Source organism: Neltuma alba, unplaced genomic scaffold, assembly GCF_004799145.2.
Source record: "Neltuma alba isolate B1F8T4 unplaced genomic scaffold, ASM479914v2 tig00003186_pilon, whole genome shotgun sequence".
Taxonomy (NCBI): domain Eukaryota; kingdom Viridiplantae; phylum Streptophyta; class Magnoliopsida; order Fabales; family Fabaceae; genus Neltuma; species Neltuma alba.
The window spans coordinates 16345-37174 of NW_021633177.1; the positions used below are offsets into that span (position 1 = coordinate 16345).

The following is a 20830-nucleotide window of genomic DNA, read 5'->3' on the forward strand; positions in this document are numbered from 1 at the left end:
CATATCAAGTACAGCTCATAATTATTACAATTTTTGAATTCATTGAGGTAGATTAAAAAAAATTATTTTTAAATTCGTTCTTCCAATGAAGGAGTGTGATTGGGCCCAATAGAGGCCCGGTCAGAAAGGCAGCCCGCAATTGAAGATTGAGTTCGCCGAAAGAATGGAACCGTAGCTGCCCTCATGCCCTGCCACGTTATTATTCTATTTATTTAATATTCAAAATGGAAGAAAATCAACGAAGAAAGATGAAATAAGAGATTTGGAGATCCTTAGTATGCACGTTTTGAGACTAAAAAAAAGATGGACGTATACGGGAATTAGTCAAAGTGGCGTTTTCTGTGGTGGAAAGATTAGGATTGGAATTCCAGATTTCAGGTCATATGGCACTAAAATCATAATTAAAAGAGCAATTTATTAGGCTACAAAACAAGAATAGAAGAAGAGGGTGGCGGTGCGTCTGGCCTGGCAGCATCCTCCAATTGGCGTGAACAAATAACGTATACAACACATAAAGAAACCATAAGTTAAGAAAAGTCAATTAGTTTTTGGGCTAATTAAAGCCCATTAAGAAACAAGATTATTTTTTAATGGGGATGGTTAACTAGGAGCAAGAGGGTGGAAAAATCATTATAAAAACACAAGGATATTTTTAAGGATAAGTTATAAATATTTATTTATTAAAGTTTTTTGAAAATTTAATATTAAAAAACAATGAGTATGGTATTTAGTCAGAGCATTGTAGAACCGTAACATTAAGCATTTTTTTCAAAAACTTCTTCTTTAAATATGAGATTACAAGTTTAAACTTTCTCAAGAAAATAAAAATAAGTGAGTTATTATAGGATTAATGTACGAATTTATTTATTATGAATTCGCCCGATCCAAGAATCCATTACCTCGTAACCGACCTTAGCATGTGTAGTGTCTTGATGACGAAAACCTGATCCTTAGAACACATTAGAACTATTTGGCATGATTTATAAATAGATTTTCAATCATGACGTATGAAATACGAGGTAAATATGTGAGAAAAATTTTGTCTTAGGTATAAGTGATTCCAATCGTAATCCCAATCAGAGTCACTATCTTCTACCATCAATGTATTAGTTTGATATTAAATATAAAACCCCAATTCACTTTATTTCTAATATTCATATAATTTTCTAAAGTAGTTATTGCACATGTTAAGTTTTCTTTAACTAGTAATTCTAGTTAACACATATAATCAATAAGGGTATTTAGAAAATATAATACTTATTTATTACAAATAATTAACTCAACAGATTTTTTTAATTTATTCAAATTAATCAATTAGCTCTCATATTAAGAACTAGAGCTAATATTTCTAAATGTACTTCGTTGTTTATTGGAATTACATATAAACTAAATACTTCTTCTTCAGTCTTTATGAACTTTTGTTTGATACTTAACATTAATAATTCATTCGATGTTTGATTTTGAAGGTTTAAAGAGTACAATCAGATTAATTAAGGTTAATTTAAAAAATATTATCATAATTTTTGGACCAATAAAAAAAATTTAAATATATTTTCAATTAAAATTGTCTGGTAAAATATTACTGCCAATTCAACTTTGCAAAAAATAAATTAAATTCTCGTTTGGTTGATTTGCACTTCTGTTGGAAGATTAATTTTTCAGAAAATATAACTTCCCATTAATTATACTTCCTAAAACTTTAGTACATACGATTTTTTTTTAATTTATAATCATTTATTTTATGAAAAATATTTTTTATATATGATGAGAAACAAAATACTAGGAAACCTATTTATGCATTATTCAGTAAGTTAAAACAGCAACTAAGCAAGACAAATGTTATTTGTCAAGAATTCAGACATCCCCCCTCCCTACTTACCTAACCAAGTGACCTCAAAACAATTTTTAAACATTATAAAATATTAATATGAATTTTATATTAATGAATTAATTTAATACAGCTACTGGTACTTTGGACATGAGTGGAAAGAAAAAGCCAGGTGAGAAACAAACTGTATCATTAATGAATACTTTTGGCATCTTACTACTTTTTCGAAGTAGAGTTATAATTATGTTGATGAGGAGTGAAATTAAAGTATTAAAGATATAAGATCGAGTTCGATCTATCAAAATTTCCATTTAATTATAGAATCCACATGAGATGAAACACGTCTGAAGGAGTAAAACTAAGTAGCCGATTCAAGTAAGTTTAGATGCTTAAGTGTATTATATCACTTAAGTATACGTAAAAGAACAATATTTAAATTAAGTTTTTTATATTCATCATATTAAATTTTTTGATCACATATGTCACGCATGACCACGTGTGATTAGAAAATTTGGTATAATAAATATAAAGAACTTGACTCAAACAGTTTTCTTTGTTAAATATCTCTATAGTCTTATTTATAAGATAGAGAGAGTAATTTCCTGCCTTAACATAAATGTCCCCTTAAATTTATTATATTGATGTTTAATTTTATTTCTAATTTATTGTTCAATAAATTTTAAGGGAGAATGACAGAAAAAGAAGCTGAAAATTACAAATCTCAAATCAAATTTGGTAACACAACTTTATTTGGTATTAACAAGTCTGAATTTACAAATGACAACAAATTTTTGTTGATGTTCCTTGTTTGGTATTTACAAAATTCCAGCTTCTTTTTTTGTGATTATCCCAAATTATAATCTTAATATATATGTATGAAATAATGATAAATTTGAAAAGTTGATTTTAAAATAGTAAAAAAAAAAAAGAAGTTTTTCTTAATTTTTACAAAATATGTTGAAAATTTCTTATAAACAACTAAAAGAGTTCAGGTAGATCTATCCATTATGAATCGAAGGTAGACTGGCATTGTCTTCATGCCATGTGCGTTAGGCACGTCCTTGCCATTGCTCATTAATTTCTTCGCAATTCACGAAGAGGATTTCCCACACCCTCTGAACCCACACTAAGTCAAATGTATATATAGGCACTGTGAAACGAAATCATCCTACTTGATTATGGTGAAGGCGTGGAGATTCCATTCTCTGTGAATTGTGTTGTTTTCCCCCACCACTCTCGCATGCATCTATTTGGCTAACCGCTCGCTACTGGCAGAAGCCATTGCAGAGCCTCCCTCGCTTCACTGATGGGAATGTCAGTGCCGTGTTTGGCTGACGCCATTTTCATTCTCTGCTGCTGCGTATCTCATGTCACATCTGATGAATCGGATCATCGTTACAAAGCGGGTGATTACGTTCCCTTTTACGCCAACAAGGTGGGACCCTTCCACAATCCCAGGTATTTCTTCATTTCAACCCCAATTCTCCTCGGACAAATACTGAGAATTTAACTTCGCACAGAATGATTTCCCCTGGAGTCTCTAAAATTTGAATTTTCAGTTTCTCGCCGGTAAATATATAAAGACGATAGATGCAATATCAGCCTGATCTCATGGTATGGATTTGGTCATGATCGTTCTAATTTTATTACTCTGAATGAATGGTGGCAACCATCAAATTAATGCGTGAATTCTGGTTCTCTTATGACCGCCAAATGCTTGTTATTTTGTGTATGAACGGATCAAATTCCAGTAAGTAGGAAATAAGTGCTGCGTGAGCAGCTCGATTTTAATTCTGACTACATCCATGATAGCTGTAAGATCTCAAACCTTGTAAGTTGACCTCTTAACACCAGATGGATAAAGGTTTGGTTTGTTTCTATTGCTAATTGCCATTGGAGAAAATGCAGGGAGTGTTTACTTTAAAGAATTACATTGACAATTAAAGGTATAGACCTTTTGTTCCCTGTTGAACTTTCATCTAGATTCATAATTGAATTTATATTAAGTCTTTTAATGCATTGATTTTCATTAAATAAAAGACTCCTAAATTCATTTTTGTTTGCATTAACTAATTCTCTAAATGAGAACATAAAAGAGATTGAAAATCTATCATCAGTGGGTAGCAGGGTAACAAACTTGCTGAAAAACTGGACCTCCAAGACATCTGAAATGCTTGATGGTTATATGACATATAGGGGCGCGTGTTTTCGTTGTATGACTGATTAAATTTTGTTCAAAAGAAGTGTTATATGTATTTCTCCATCACAGCGGACGACTTTCCTAATTTTTTTGTACTTCTCTTCTTTTTATGCCAACAGCGAAACATACCGATATTTTGACCTTCCCTTCTGCTTACCAGGTTGGTTTCCTGACAGAATTCATATTTGCTATGGTGGTCCTCCCCTATTTGTAATTGACAGTTGTTTAATGCAGCTCATGTTGAAGAAAAGAAAGAAGCTCTTGGAGAAGTTCTGAATGGGGATCGATTAGTTGTTGCTCCTTATACCCTGCCCTTCCTAGTTGATAAAGAACCCGAAAGTATTTGCAGAAAGACGCTGACAAAGAAAGAAGTTGCTAGATTCCGAGCTGCTGTCTTGAAGGATTACTTTTTCCAAATGTACTATGATGACTTGCCCATCTGGGGCTTCCTAGGAAAATTTGACACTGAAGAAGGCAAAGATGATGACCCCAAAGAGTCCAAAGTTTATCTTTTTAAGCATCTCCATTTTGAAATCCTTTACAATAAGGATCGCATCATTGACGTTATAGTTCGTAGTGACCAAAATGCCCTAGTGGACCTGACAGAGGACAGAGAGCTCGATGTGGACTTCACATACTCTGTCAAATGGATTCAAACAGATATTCCATTCGAGAAGAGAATGGAGAAATACTCGCAGGCTTCTACATTGCCACATCACTTGGAAATTCATTGGTTTTCAATCATCAATTCCTGCGTGACAGTTCTCCTCTTGACCGGATTCCTAGCCACGATTCTCATGCGTATATTAAAAAATGACTTTATTAAGTAAGAATAAATCCCACCAATTAATCTGTGCTTGCCTGCTCTCATGAATTGAATTCTAATTTATGACTCTGATGTAACCACAATTCTAAACATGATAGGTTTACACATGATGAGGAGGAGGCTGATGACCAAGACGAGGGAGGATGGAAATACATTCATGGTGACGTATTCAGGTACCCAAGATACAAGTCTTTGTTTGCAGCAGCCATTGGATCTGGCACCCAGCTATTTTCACTGTGAGTGCTTATCTTGGCACGATCCGGTTTTTTAACTTTCGAGTCGTATTTTTTCATGTTTTTCTTTAACATGTATCTTCGCTCCTGTTCTCAGCACAATCTTCATCTTTATGCTGGCTCTAGTTGGTGTTTTCTATCCATACAACAGAGGAGCTCTGTTTACCGCACTGGTTATTATATATGCTTTAACCTCTGGGATTGCGGGCTACGCTGCAGCGTCCTTCTATTGCATGATCGAAGGGAAAAACTGGGTAAATTCTCGCTTTTTATATGACGTGTCATTTGTGCTTCCAACACTTCCTTTTGCAGCTTATTTCAGTGCCGTACTCATGTCTCTGCAAGAATGTCACTGTCGGTTTTGCTCGAACATAATGTTGTTATGGACTCTTTCTGCTCCATGTCCAAAATGAAGATTCCAGCAAATGATTCTGAATTTATTCTAGTTTGCTGACTTGACACTTGATTCAACATGAGTCTCTCCATGGGTCACATTAATTACTTAATAAGACAATTTATTATGATGCTGTAGTTTTCCTCCCGGGGTTTGCATCTTCATAGCATTTGAAAATTCCTCTGCAGAAATTACAAATCCAAATGCAGCGTATTAACAGATAGAATTTTGGTTCTATGGCTTGCTAGGTGAGGAATTTGGTGTTGACTGGAAGCCTGTTCACTGGACCTTTGTTTTTGACATTCTGTTTTCTTAATACTGTTGCTCTGGCCTATAACTCCACTGCAGCACTCCCATTTGGAACGATTGTTGTTATTTTTCTCATATGGACTCTTGTAACTTCACCATTACTAGTACTGGGGGGAATTGCGGGTAAGAACAGCAGACCAGAGTTTCAAGCTCCTTGTCGCACCACAAAGTATCCCAGAGAGATCCCCTGTCTACCATGGTACCGGAGGACTCTTCCTCAGATGGCTATGGCAGGGTTTTTGCCTTTCAGTGCCATTTACATTGAACTCTACTACATATTTGCTAGTGTTTGGGGCCACAGGATTTACACCATATACAGCATTCTGTTCATTGTATTCATCATTCTCTTTGTTGTCACTGCTTTCATCACTGTGGCATTGGCATACTTTCAGCTTGCTGCTGAGGACCACGAATGGTGGTGGAGGTATGATTACTGTTTTGTCTTTTCCTCGCTCCTTTCTTCAAATTCTTTTCTATACTAACTTTGCATATCTGGGATGAAACTAGGTCCTTCCTTTGCGGTGGATCAACAGGCTTGTTCATATATGGCTACTGCTTGTACTACTACCATGCGAGGTCAGATATGTATGGTTTCATGCAAACCTCATTCTTCTTCGGATACATGGCCTGCGTTTGCTATGGTTTCTTTCTCATGCTCGGAACCACCGGATTTCGTGCTTCTTTAATCTTTGTCCGTCACATTTATCGCTCTATCAAGTGTGAGTAGCAAGAGATTCACTGGCTCCCACCACACAAGTTCTCTTTTCACTATTGTGAAGCTTAAATGTAGAAATTTCTCTTACATCTTATTGTTGCTAGAGATTAACTAAAGAAAATCAGGAATAGATTTACAAGGTCTCCATTGCTCAAAGTCTTTCTTCTTGTTTTTTTTTTTCCTACAGTATTTAATCAATACTTCTATCCATACTTTCAAAGTTGATATTAGAAAGTAGATTATTGATCAGTATAGTTGTATTAGTCAAAAGAATCGTTGGCAACACAAAAAATATGATTACTTCTCATTCTTCGTGCATTACCTTGTTTTTTTTTATATATAAAAAAATTTAAGTGAATTGAGTCCTGAAAGCTTATTAAAATTAGGATAGGCCTTTAGGCTCAAAAAACACTCACGGAGATACTCACATATCACTTACCAACGAATTCCTTATATCGGTAGTGAAATTAAACTCACATCATTGTAAATTACAAACCGATTCTTTACTAATTTGACCAACTCTTGTTAGCTACATTATATTACTTTCATCCTACCTATTTTGTCCTCTCAAATTCAAATGATAGGTCCTTCATTTTTGACTAATTGCACAGTAGAGAATGGATAAACAGTGACATACTCCTTTTGCCATTTTTTATAAGTAACTTTACACTCCATCACATAAATAAAAAAATAGACAGAAATTGAAAGTTCTTTATAAAAAATAACCTTATTTATGAAAAAGAGAGAGAATGTAAATGAAATAAAAATGATAGTTTGAAAAATGAGATAATAAATATATTGAATATTAAAATAAGTGATTTATTAGGGGCAAAATATAAAATTTGCTTAAAAAATTTTAAGATAACATGAAAATGTTTATATTTAGAAACAAAAAATAATAATAATTATTGCTCATTAAAAAAGACTGCTGAAAGAGTATACCGAAGACGAGGCACATTCCGACGGACCTTTCCCGTTTAAACTTTGGGACGTTGCACCCGCCCATTTTTGCCGTCCTCTTTTGAGTCAACATAGATAGAGATGACTTGTTAAGGCTTCATTGAGTTGCTTGGTTTCATGACCCTATCATGCGCCTCATTAATAATTTCCAACGTGGAAATTAGAAAAAAGCGGTAAAGTCCACTAAACGTTTTCTATGACAATGTCAAGGGCAACACAAAGAAGTATTTTCCGCAGCATCTAGGAATTAATCCTTCAAAACTTAAACAGCACCAACTTATGCATCAATCTTGATCCTCCCAAGGCCATTGCCAAAACACACGTTATGTTTTCCGATGGTGCAAAGAGACCCGGCAAAAATCACTTCCAACAAATAAATGAAGGCATGCTTTTTGCTTTCCAGACACCAAAAAATAGCCTTCCACCTACAATTTAAAACATGCAAAACATACCAGAAAGAAAATTATGATTAAATTTAGTATTACATTCTCCCCTCATCATGCTAAATATGATGACATAGATAGCGTTAGTCAGACTAAATCTCTAGTCAACAAATAGAGGCAGCTACAAAGGGAAAGGTCCAATATACTTTCTCGTAAAAAGTAATCCAACATTTAACGCACTTGGTGTTCCAAGAAATGTTTCAGTACTTCCAGGTGGAACCGCCAAGTCTAATTACCTCTTCACCACCATTATCCCTTCCAGGAATTCTGTCGTTGTTGACATCACGTTTATTATCACTTAAATCACCATAGATATCCTTTAGTTTAGCTAGATTACTGGAAGCAGATGTCTTGTCCTTACTCCCGTCCCTCTGTGGACTAGAATGTGACTCCAACCGAGCAGAACCAGCTTGCAAACTCCGACTCCTGCTCCTGCTCCGGCTCCTGCTCTGGCTTCGATAGTGCCTGCTACCATCATGCCTTCTATAGTCATAATCCCGGCTACTTTCTCTCTCTGCATACTTAGACCTCCTATCATAATCATAACTTATCTCCCTATCCCTTTCTCTACCCCTATCCTTCCTGTCTCTGTCCCTCTCACGATCTCTATCCCTATCCCAGTCTCGATACCTTTCTCTGTCTCGGTCCCGGTCCCTGTCACGATCATAATCCCTGTTTCTGTCCTTAGATCTAGAGCGATGACGGTCCCTTTCCCTATCCCGATCCCTTTCATAATCCCTGTTTCTGTCCCTAGATCGAGAGCGGTCACGCTCCCTTTCCCTATCACGATCCCTTTCATAATATTCATGGCTTCCACTATGTCGAGTGCTTGGAGATCTTTGTTCTTCACTGCCATTTCTCTCATGAGGTGGACCAGGTAAAGTGCGGCGAATGGGGGATGAATCCCTTGTTGAGGCACGATGTGGAGCCCGCTGACCAAAAGAGACTGAGAGGGCAGCCTTCACAGAAGGAGGTCTGCGGGCAGTCTCATCAGAACCATGGCGGGTGCATTCCCCAGTTGAGCCAGAATGTGTAGTAGGGAGCTTCAATTTCTCAAGATTAGACACAATCTGCCGCATTACAGGAACAGGGATGCGAGGAAAGAGTGTGTCAAAGTAGTACTGCAAAAGTAGAAACACTCATGAAATGGGGCTCAGGGTCAAAGTAAAATAAAAAATTACAAGCAAATCCCAAGGTTAAACAAAATTTAATAATTGTATTTGTAACATTCTAGAGAGTCAATGATGCTCGCATATAATGGCACCATGCTCGAATTGCTAAAGTTCATGATACCTGACAAATTAGATACCAGACAACAAACTACCACAAAGGAGATAGGAGTCATTCATCCACAACAAATGATAACCTCATGGACATGTATATCCAAGCATACAAGACAAACCGCTATTAGGTACAATGACAACAAATTCTTGAGCATGGGACGAGGGCAGTATATCGGAATTACAGGTTTTTTAATCTCTCTCCAGAATCCCTTCCATGAGCATGGTAATTAGACAATGCAGTTACTGTACAAGTTCCTTTATTTAAACAAAATGAATCCACAAGTTTGAACCATTCAATTTCCAATCTTCATGAGACTTCTATGGAAGAAAATGAAAGGGCTTCTCCTTTTTGGGATTTCGGCAATGCACTCTCCTAAAAGAAAATTAAAAAGAAAAACTAGGATCGCATTCCCCTTGCTAAAAGGCATCTTGTTGGATGTCTAAATAGCCATGTGGTAATGGTAGCATCTTGTAACTAAAAAGGTGGCTCACATTTTCTAAGCAAAGCAGTCATATTGAGGGCAAGAAATTCAACCAATTCATTTCCTATTACTTGTCTTTTTCTGTATAATAAGTAATCCTAAGAAGATGAGCCTTAAAGAGAATTTTATGAAGAGATGGACCTTCACCGGACCAAGAAGCCACAACTAACCAGACGCAAGATCAGACTACACAGCTATTGTGAGGCTAGAGCAGTTTGGACTGAATACGACAAGGCTTGCTTAATATAACTTGAAAAAAAAAAAACAAACAAACAAACAAAAAGCCGAGCTGACACCGAAATTCAACCTCAAGCTTAAGAATATAAAAAATATGCAATTAGCAAAATACAAAATATAAATAATTTAATATTTTTCATTCAAATATTTAAAAAATAATGAAAGTAAAATACAGAATAAATATTTACATATTTTATTCTATTTGTGGTAATTAAAAATTATTTTTATAATTATAAGAATATGTATTATTGAGAACTAAAAACGATTTAGTAATATGGAATTTTTTTTTTTTCAAATGAGAGAACAGAATATTGGGCGGGTTGGGCCGGATTTGACATATTGCAAGGAATGTATTGCCAACGGTTTCCAAGTTAAACAAAAATGCAGAGTGTATGATATGCAGGACATGTAAAATAGCCCCACTCCAAACAAGAGAAAACAAAAAACGAGGAAACCGCGTACAGGGAGAATGAACCAAATAAAAAACAAGCAACCACAAAATATTACTCAACTTCTTGACCATATTCAAATTTTCACATGACTGTAATGGAAGACCTCAGACATGTGTTTCTAAAAAACATATGGACGACCCTGCATATTAAGTCAGAAGAGCATTTAATAAACAGAGTTATGATGTACATGAAAAAACGACAATATCTTAGCTAATTCTAATAAAAAATTACTTGTAGGTATGTGAGTCTTATGTCCAAAAGATACTGAAAGCACCTCATAGGACCGTTACTCCAAATTATGAGATGATGAGAAACATAGCTTCTTTTGCAATCTTGGGATGCAGCTGGATTCTGGAAGGAGAGCTCTGAAGACAGAAATCTCAGTTTAACTAGTCAAAAGTAAGTCAAATGATTTTTCTTTTCCTTGTCATCGTATGGCATTACTTTTAAAAATCTCAATATCAAGAGATCAGGGAACACTTTGCTGACTATCATGCAAAGATATTTGATTCTACAAGCAAAAGGAAAGCATGAGACCGAAGAAATTAAAACAGGAAGCAACCTCATAAAATATAGTTTGATTTAGTTAATATTAACTAACCTGTCCAAGGAGCAAGTCACGGATATATACACCCATTGTCGTCATGCGTCCACTAGATCCAGGAGAAAATTCCTGACACACAGAATCATAATTGAATATGATATTAGATAGTAATTCTAACAGTGATTTTGCAAAAGGGGATACTTCGAGATAACAGAAATTCAAATGTAGAAAACTAGTAATTAGAGTCCATAATGTTCTGTCAAGAAATGCGATTAGCACAAAATATTCACGACAAGACAAATTGTGTAAAGTAAATTAACAGTATGCAATGCATAACTGAATCACAATCAGAGCAAAGGCCCAATCAAATATAACTTGATGGGAAAAGCAGACACCAAAAAGTACTATGGGCACAACCTATACAATGAATGTAAGTACTGAAGTCTTGACAAGTTTGTTCCAACCCTATAAGCAAATTTATCTTTGTTCCACAGCTACAGATCGGCTTAGCAGAATCAATAACTAGATAGTAAAACAAAAAAAAATATATCATACAAAATGTATGACGTCCTGCACACTGACAGGAACCTCTTCTACTTACAACACTCCAATGCAAGGCGAAGTCATACTTCAATTTGAAAAAAGACCACGGTTTGACAACTTTAATATTGTAAGCATAAAATCACAAGTATGAGGAAAAATTCACCCTTCGGAACAATCTGAAAGTAACAAAATATTCCAAGAGTTCCAAAGATCATATACAAGTCTTCATACCTCGTCATCTTTGATATATGGCTCAAACCAGTTCCACAGACTTTTTGGATCAGCAACATATCTCAAATAGAGAAATCCGATCTGCAAATAATATGAGGAAGAATATAGAACATACAATACACAATCAGGTCTCAAGGTAAAATTGCAAAAAATCTGACAATATGCCTACATCTAGCCTTAACACAAAATCAGGGTACAAGCCATGCTTAGCACAAAAATAAACCCACATCTAGTGTTAATGTGATTATAGGGTAAAAAATAGCAAGGATGCAATTTTTCGTGTCCCTAAACTAAGTACTAAACGGCATATATGGGGTAGTAAACTATTGATTCATGCTCAAAACAGGAAGAAAAACACACGCACACGCCCTTCATGATATTAATGCACGAAGTTTTCAGTAATTACAATAAAACAAAACAGAAAAGGCCAACATAAATTGCCGGGCACTATACTCACAGCTCTTATATAAGGAGAATCCGGGTGTTTCAACAGTCCATGCATTTGTTTGACGGTAAGCTTCATAGTAAAGAACTTGTAGAGAAGACAAAATGCAGTTGAGGGACCACGGCAGTTTCCCGTCATCCAAGGCTCCACGTGATCAACTTGATTGTAAATCTCATCAATAACTTCATGGTATGTCTTCAATCGATAGAGCTCCTTGAAGTAATCAGACGACAAAATATTCATGCAAAGGACTTTCTCAAGCAGAGAATCTATTGGCTTGCCACAACTTTGTATCTCCATGGTGGATGGCAAAATGAAATTAGCCCCCAGAATAAAGCTTAAACAACGTCAACTCTCACGAAGGATATGCAATGAAAGTGTCACGAACTCATTCCTGCAGCAAACCAGAAAACAAAACAACCATCCTCGTTCATTATAACACGAATTAGCAGAACTCATAAAGTGATTACAATTACAACATGGATTTCCTTTAGCTTAAATTCCATGGCACAACAACTTACAAAACACATTCACACAGAGACCAAAGTTCACAACTTTTAGCGCCTATGAAGCAAATAACTAACTATTAATTAATTTAGAGTGAAAAAGAAAGAACTATAATAAGATGGTTCATCGAAACCATTACCATGACAAGAAAAAAGCGGGGAGAGGCAACAATCTCAAACAAAACCACTTTTAAAACTCAAATTGTTAGAGAAGAGCAACTCCTACACCCCGAAAAATGAAAAGAAGAAGATGGCGAACGAGTTGCAAGGGAAAAGGTCCAGGAAGAACCCTAGAACGAAGAATTAAAAAAAAATGAAAAGGTCTTCACCAAAATTCACAATCGGGTACAAAATTGAACTTCGGATTTTTTTAATACAGCTACTGGAATGTGCAAAATAACACAAAATGCACATCAAAGCAAGTTCAAAAGCCAAAAGAAATTTGGACAAAAAAATGGGAACGCACCAAAAAGCACCTGCGGAAAAGATTTATTTCGACGACTGAAAGTAGAAGGACGGAGCTGGAGAAATGAGGTGAGACAATTGACTTCAATAGCGGCGTCGCGTGGATCTGCTGTTCGATTTGGTAATCAATCGTGGAACGCGACGGAGAGGGAATGCAGAAGGGGGGCTTCCGGTGTTATATGATATGACGTGGTGATGTCGAACCGGTCGAGCCAACTCGAACCGTCCTGAACCGAAACTCAGCCAACTCCGAAGACCGAAAGTCTACAACATAATTAATAAAATATTAAAAAAATTAGTTAAATTAATTATTTGTAATAAATAGGTGTTGTCTTTTTCAAAATATCTTTACTAATCATGTCTATTAATTAAAATTATTATTTAATGAAAAATTTAACATGTACAATTATTACAAATATTACTTTAAAAAAATAGATAAATATAAAAGACAAAGTAACTTAGAATCTTATATTTAGAAACAAATTAAATATCAAACTAACTCTTATATTAAGGACTGAAAGCAATATTTATTTCATAAATTTTTCATCTCTAATTTTTTAACTTTCATCTTCTGTAAATTTGTTTTTAATGAGATATATTATTTATTACAATAATTTTAAATGCATAAATTCCCCATAATATTTTTTAAATTCAAACAATTTTAATTAGTCAAACTAAAAAAATACGTTAATAATCACATTAATATTTAGTATAGTATATAACTCTAACTATAAGTACCATATTATTAATTTTATTTTTATATAATAGATTGATTTAATGAATTATTGATCTCAATATATAATCTGGATAGGCAAAGGTAATAGGTAATGTTATTAATTATTAATTAATTAATCTAAATGTAATGTTACTCTAATTTGTAATTATAGGCTTGTTTTGAGTTTTTGTGGTTCAAGAACAGGTATCCACACTTTATTCCAATAGACTCCACACACCAGTTCTCATTCTTTAGAATCAGTTTTATTACTCATTACAATGATGAGTACTATAATGCTCATCGTTATGATAAAATATACACAATTTAAATATGATTTTAATGGTATAAATTTAAGATTTTAAGTAAAAAATTTTCAATAAAAAATTATTTTTTGAAAAACTTACAGTCAAGAGATTACATTTATTTTAGATTATATATCTATTAAAGGAAAACATTTTTCAAAAATAAAAAATTTAAAAATTTAAATTTTGACTGTCCATATTAAATTTGAATGGGTGATATTTGATGAGTATTATGGTGACCTTTGTGACCTTCTAATTTAAGAAATTTGTGGTGGTTAATGCTGATGACTATATAAAATTTTTATATCTGAGCTAATATAATTCTTTCATCTATTCCTGGTTCAGCCATGCTGGTTCAAACTCATCAAGTAGATCAGAGAGAAGATCATCAGAGGAAGTCATCAAAAGCACAAAGCAATCTTTTATTGGATTGATACAATGAAACCATGAAAGGCGTCTTCACTTCACCTAAAACAAAGTGCAGGAGTAGTGGACCTAGTTGGTGATGATGGCATGGTATGGTACAAAATTCTGTCTACGTGGGACTAGTAGTGTACAACATGATGCGATTGAATACAACAAGCAAGGAACACAAAAGTACATTTTACATGGTCGCTTTCAATTCACACCCACCCACAATATCTCAAAAAGTTCGTTTCTACTTCACGGGCTTCATCATCAGAGCCGGATGATGAAACAAGTTGTAGAACTCATATCCTGGCTCGCAGCTCCATCTCTTGCTCAGGAAGCTTGGCTCTCTTGGAATTGTCAATGGCCTGCTTGATCTGCGTTATTCCAAATTATTATTACATACATGGGTAAATCTAGAACATCTATATAATATGCTTGAGGAAGCTGGTCCAAAAAAAAAAAAAAAAAGGCTTGAGGAAAAGCAGCATTATTCATAAACCATAAAACATTACCTTACGGTTTCATTATCTGAGATAGCTAGCATGTCAGAAAGTGTTTGTCGCCTGTTTTATTACCTTTTTTGGAATGAAAATGTCACTCTTTGTTACTATGATAATAGTTTACCTTTGAGGCAAGAATGGCCTATCAAAATATGGCATCAATTGAGCTCTTGGGACCATCTCCTTCCTCATCAAACGAACCTCTTCCTCTTCAATCATCTGCTCCCACATTTTATTCGTTCATTCAATAGAGAATTATGTTAAATAATACTACAAATTTGTTAATTTAACTACGCTTTCCAGTTGTCTACCTTCAGCAACTTCTCCTCTCGTTTCTTTTGGATCTCCATGAGATAGAACTTTGTGGTGACCTGCGCTAATTATCTCAAGCATTAATTATTGACCTGGAATCTATCTGGAGCTTTTTAACTTTCACAGATAGAGTTCAGTGATCTTACTGCATAGTTAAACATGGCACGTTTAACAGCTCTTTCTTGGGTATGGAGTTTGAACTCTTGTGGTTTTGTATTTTCTCTGGGAGGAGATTTCCTTGAAGCCTTGAGATTAAAGGGAAGAAATTATATATATATTTATATATATATATATATATATAAAGTGAATAACTTGACTGGATGAAGTTGTTACTGGTTAATTTCCATCTTGCAGCTATATCCTTACCTGCTTGTTCCTCTCGTGGAGCTTCTCTTTGAGTTCTTTTGTCTGTGAAACACCCATTGTCTGTTTATTTTATTAGGTTATGTGAGACAAATGATTGAAGGACAAAAAAAGCAAAACATGAAAGGGGTTGATAACATATCGAATCATGTCTAGATAAGAGAGAGAGGAAAGAAAGCATGTTAAAGCTAATCAATAATGAATAATAATGCTGTAATAGGCAAATGCACTTGTCTTTTCATAATGGGGTCCATCCAGTGGATATATACTTGATTAAGCCTGGAAAGTAATTGCATGGTTCGACAGACTAAAATTAAGTGGAAAAGTTTCTTGGTGAGAAGTTTTAAAAGAATGTTACTTTCTCTGCTTAAGAGAGAAGGAAACATGCTATATCTAATTCAAAACCCAAAAGTTTTCGGCCAAAAAAAAAAAAAAAGTTAACTTGTTATTTAAAAAAGAAAAGGATAAAAGATACGCATTTAACTGTTATATTCCATTTGTGTCAGACTTCAATGTTTCTGGCCTTCTCAATTATGGCCCTTTTAGAAAGCTCTTATTGCTTGCGGTACTGATACTTTTCAAATAATTCAATTCACGAAATAATAAGGACATTGAATAAGAAACTCCATGGTTAACATGGATATTTGGCCAGCATGCAAGGGATTATGCTCAGATATAGCACAACGCAATGGTTTCTCTCTCTTTCATATGCATCATTAAAAAATGAAGGTGTTGACAGTTGACAGTCTCACAACTTGGGGACTGTAGGATAATAAGAAATGTTTCAAACCCTCTTTGCATGAAAGTTCAGCTTTCACGGAAGAATATCAACTAAAGGTCAGAACAAGAAAATGAGTGGTTTGTAAGAGATTATTGGGAAAGGTAGAATGAGCTAGCTGTGGCATTGGCTTCTCACCATTCCCCTAGAGTTTGCATTGCTCCATTCAGCAGCAGACCGTGAGGTATTCTTCACAAACTTCAACAACAGAAACAATAAGGAAAAATGCAGAAAGGCGCGAAGAAATCAGTACATGATATTCCATTTGTAATTAAAACAGAAGAGAAGAACAACATATAAGAAGAAGAAGAAGAGGCATAATCCTAAACCTTCAAAGCAGACTTAGTGTTTGCTTTCTCCATTTCAAGTGGATTTAATTTGATGAGGGTGTAGCAAGTACTGGGATGGGGGCTATATATAATGGAGACTAAGTTTGGAGGTTAGTGAGTGTCTGGAATTCTTTCATTTCTGTTGCTACATCACCAGCATGCTTTTGGATTTGCATGCTATCTCCTACCAAACTTTCTGATTAAACCTCCCTCTCACACATATATTTGTCAAAGCCCTTCTATGTTCCTTCAAAATTCCTCTTGGCTTAAGTAAGACATATTCACTTGTTCCCACGAGTAATTAATATAATCTAAGTACGCTGGCACGACAAGATGAAGAACACTAAATTATCAGTTGGTTAAGTGGAGGCTTACCAGCCTACTAAAGTAGCCACTTTAATTAATAAGTAAAACTAATGATTGTTCCTGCATATAATTACAAGGCACACAGAAGTTATTAAGAATTACTTAATAGCCAAATTTAGTATTAACTTCTAATTCTAATTCTAATGCTTGAGGATTCAATATGGCATTAAATATGTAAGATTTACATATATTGAGAACTTTTGTAATGCCATCTAACCTGACAATAGTGTTTCCTTGCTTGGGTTCATAGTCATCAAGACCTAAGGAGTAGGAAGAAGAGTGGAAGCAGGGATCAAATTTTTGACATCAAACACACGTCAATCTTTCAAGTTAAAGACGATGCCATTTAAATCATCAATACAGTGGTGTATTGTATTTTTCTTCACCCATTGTGATCATTATCTTACTGTGAATCCTCTCTGGCTGAGTCGAATGAGCAATATTATTGTTTTTTCATCCAATATAAGTATGTATACATCCATCAAGTTATCCTGGGGTATAAACACATATATTATCAGACTTTTTAATGTTCTTCGTATCTCTGTCAGATTTCAACCCAAAATATTCAATATGCCAGATGTTGTTTGGTTTAAATAAAGAAGTAAACTTGAATTTGGAGAGGCTGATTTTTATGGAAAGCTGACATACATAGGGATGACCCATTAGTTATTACAGTACCTTGTGTATTAAATACTGAAGTGCACATAGTGAGCCTGCCAGTCCCTTTCATTTTCGGAGCAAAAGACGAGTAAGCAGTATTGAAAGTGCAGAAAGAGATGACCAAAAGGTTGTTAATAGCAAGCTTTCAAATGTTTCTTGTTGAAGCCGTCAACCCAACACGACACTGTGTCATCCATTTAACATTTTGTGGTGGCGTAAGCAAGACATAAATCCAGGTTCATGCTAAGTAATGAAAGCACACGGGCTGATCTCTCTCTCTCTCTCTATAATAATAAAATCCACGAAATTACATCACCGTTTGTTGGTTGATTTGAAACTGATCTAGTACATTTCATTACAGTCACCCCTTTTATGAATTGTAATCAATGATGGCTTGTGCCACAGGCAATTCCAAAATAACATTATGTTTGAATTTGAATTAAATGCTTCAAAAGTGACAGCTCAACAACAACTATATCAACCAAGAGTAGTAGTATACTTATTTCTGCATAAGACAGAAACTGTTAAATTGGTCCTCTGCACATGAAGAAAAATATTCCTTACATGAATCAAATCCAAGTTTGCAGATCAGGATTCTGTATTGGACATGAATGGATTGGTGTTTCCGCTCAAATAAACAGTCTGAAAGTAAATAAATGTACAAGGGATTAGTGAATAGTTCGTAAAGTGGTATTTGTGGAATGAAGTGGGAAGTGTGAAAGAGGGAGGATTGAGATTGGGGTCGGTGTCAATTCCACCAGGGGAAAGGGAAAGAAATGACAAGGGAAAAGGTGGGTGATGGCTAGCTTTCAAATGTTTCTTATTGAAGCCGTTAACTAAATGAAATGAAATGAAATGGGAGTGCAAAAATAAGAACTGTTATTGGGGTAAGCGAGATGTCGTCCAAGTCGTTAGGTTGTGATTCGAAAATCAACCTACTTCTTCCTCCATTCATGCTTCTGCTTCAAGGTTTTATAAAAAGCTACTATCTTTTATCCTCAGTGTAAAACCTAGTTGATAAATTTGAAAAGATTAAGAAAGTTATTAAATTACTCTAAAATATTAATATTTATTGTTTTTCTCCAAATTAATTTATCTCACTTCTAAATTAATGTATAGTATAATAATACACATAAGTATCTTAAAGAGATTATATAACATATATTATAATTGAGTAATTTAGTAACCTTCTTGATTTTCTAAATTAATCAATTGAGTTTTATGTTAAAGACTGAAGATAGTATTAGAAGAATAATCATGGTAAAATCCTCTCATGACACTGACTTTAACTGTTTAATTAACAAATTACTGTGCCTTTTTTTCCTCTCTTCTCATTCTTGACTACTGAAATGACCTTGTCTTAACTTAACTGAATGAACCTATCTACTCCCAAATTCCCTTCCACTCAAACTACTCATAATATCTCCTCATCATGCAAGGAATCTGCAACTTGCAACACAAGGCCCCATTATTGATGATGATTATTGACCCCAAAAGCATAGCATTATATAAAAGCTGTAATTAATAACTTGATCTGTGTTTCTAATCACACAATCTTATCTACTCATTTGATCTTTTATGCGAGTCACCTTTTTTAATAGATTTATTATAATCTAAAATGGAAGTTGTGGTAAAGTTTGAGAAATTTTTTCTTTTGGTTGTAAAAGAGGGACCGAGCCCAAAAAATGACAAAACTACCTGGGTCATCCAAGCCCAAGACACGTCTGGTCTCACTCAAATCCCCACACTCAACTCTCAGTCATAGAGATTGGAGAAGTAATGCAACAGCTCATCTCAATTCTCCCGGCTATTCCCGAAGCTGGACATGACTGGTGTGCTCATTCTCATGCTTATTTTACTACTAAAAGCACTTATTATATGATTGAAAAACCACCTCCTAATCTTTACAGTTGAAACTACAAGACTATTTGAAAATAGAGAGGAGCAGAGAGAACTAGAGTTTTCCTTTTGATTGCTTTAATAATAAATTACCCACTAATGATTGGAGAAGTAAGTGGTCCCAAACTTCATCTACCTGCCCTTATTGTGATGATGGTGTTGAAACTACTGTCCATATTTTTAGAGATTGCTTTTGTGCTAAAAATTATGGATTTGTATTTTACGTCTCATTCACTATTCTTAATTTTATGCTGCCTCCCAACGAGACTAGTTTACACTGAACTTCAAAAAGATCTAGGCAATTATAAGTGTCCTAGCTGAAATCTTATATGGGGTGTGTCTGTTTGGTATCTATGAAAATGGAGAAACTGTTTTTTACATGATGCTAATTTCCAAAAGCCAATTAACCCTGCTACTATTATTCTAAGAAATTGGAAGAATTTAGTTCAACATAATAAAACAGAGGATGTTCAATTTTCTCCTGCGCCATATGCTCCCTTAATATGGAATTTGATAGAGAATCTGTCTTTCGAAGAGTTTGTGAATTAGTTTCACATATGCCCTTCTTATATGTATTAGATAGAGAATCTGTATTTTAAATTTATGTTATTGATTAAGGAGAAAGATTGATTAGAGCAAATTTTAGACAATTTTCTTTATGTAATTAGCTTTTTAACTAAAGCAACTTATAACTGGACTGAGCATAGGAAATCACCCCCGGGGGGGGGGGGGAGAAAGCAGGTGCCAGGGGATACAACGGAATAATTGCACGCAGGTTCCTCCCTCTCTCTCTCTCTTAATGATTTAAAAAGGGTTTTCTTATTATTTAGTAGCAGTACTTAGTAATATTATAGTTGTCCTTCACTTACAATTTTTTTCCTCTTTTTTTTCCCTTCTTTATTTTACGCACACCACCTTTTACACATGAAGAGTCCTTCACTTGCTCAATTGACAGGTCTTAACAAGAGGGGGTTCAAGTGTCTGTGATTCTGAGTTTCTGTCAAACTTCCACCGCAACTGATTCATGATTCTTCCCAGGCGCTAGAAAAATAGTTTTGAGGCTTCAATTGCCAGCCTATGAAACATGAATCACCTTAGG

The 20830-nt window shown here is 34.8% G+C and overlaps 3 protein-coding genes across 7 annotated transcripts; 1 reads left to right on the forward strand and 2 right to left on the reverse strand.

The window, feature by feature from the left end:
* The first annotated feature begins 2941 nt into the window (after positions 1-2941).
* Positions 2942-6743, forward strand: LOC114740674 (transmembrane 9 superfamily member 4-like). The gene is made up of 7 exons (XM_028928876.1): positions 2942-3286; positions 4148-4188; positions 4263-4854; positions 4953-5090; positions 5185-5341; positions 5730-6214; positions 6298-6743. Exons 1-7 carry the CDS (start codon positions 3135-3137, stop codon positions 6515-6517), a joined length of 1785 nt encoding a protein of 594 aa, XP_028784709.1. The 5' UTR covers positions 2942-3134; the 3' UTR covers positions 6518-6743.
* Positions 6744-7891: 1148 nt separating this feature from the next.
* Positions 7892-13218, reverse strand: LOC114740622 (pre-mRNA splicing factor SR-like 1). 4 transcript variants are annotated; one of them, XM_028928804.1, is made up of 5 exons: positions 13098-13216; positions 12138-12519; positions 11681-11761; positions 10964-11035; positions 7892-9029 (listed from the first exon to the last, which is right to left on the reverse strand). In XM_028928804.1, the coding sequence occupies exons 2-5, from the start codon at positions 12423-12425 to the stop codon at positions 8109-8111; spliced, it is 1362 nt and encodes a 453-aa protein (XP_028784637.1). In that variant the 5' UTR covers positions 12426-12519; positions 13098-13216; the 3' UTR covers positions 7892-8108. The 4 variants fall into 4 exon arrangements, with proteins under 4 accessions (XP_028784637.1, XP_028784638.1, XP_028784639.1 ...); XM_028928805.1 differs by having other exon boundaries at positions 8109-9029; positions 13108-13131; XM_028928806.1 differs by lacking the exon at positions 7892-9029 and adding an exon at positions 10643-10727 and having other exon boundaries at positions 13098-13218.
* A 1290-nt stretch (positions 13219-14508) lies between these two features.
* Positions 14509-16862, reverse strand: LOC114740625 (uncharacterized). Of its 2 annotated transcripts, none has more exons than XM_028928810.1 (7): positions 16807-16862; positions 16616-16675; positions 15703-15744; positions 15483-15581; positions 15336-15395; positions 15149-15243; positions 14509-14898 (listed from the first exon to the last, which is right to left on the reverse strand). In XM_028928810.1, exons 1-7 carry the CDS (start codon positions 16837-16839, stop codon positions 14772-14774), a joined length of 516 nt encoding a protein of 171 aa, XP_028784643.1. In that variant the 5' UTR covers positions 16840-16862; the 3' UTR covers positions 14509-14771. The 2 variants fall into 2 exon arrangements, with proteins under 2 accessions (XP_028784643.1, XP_028784642.1); XM_028928809.1 differs by having other exon boundaries at positions 15703-15762.
* Between the last annotated feature and the right edge of the window lie 3968 nt (positions 16863-20830).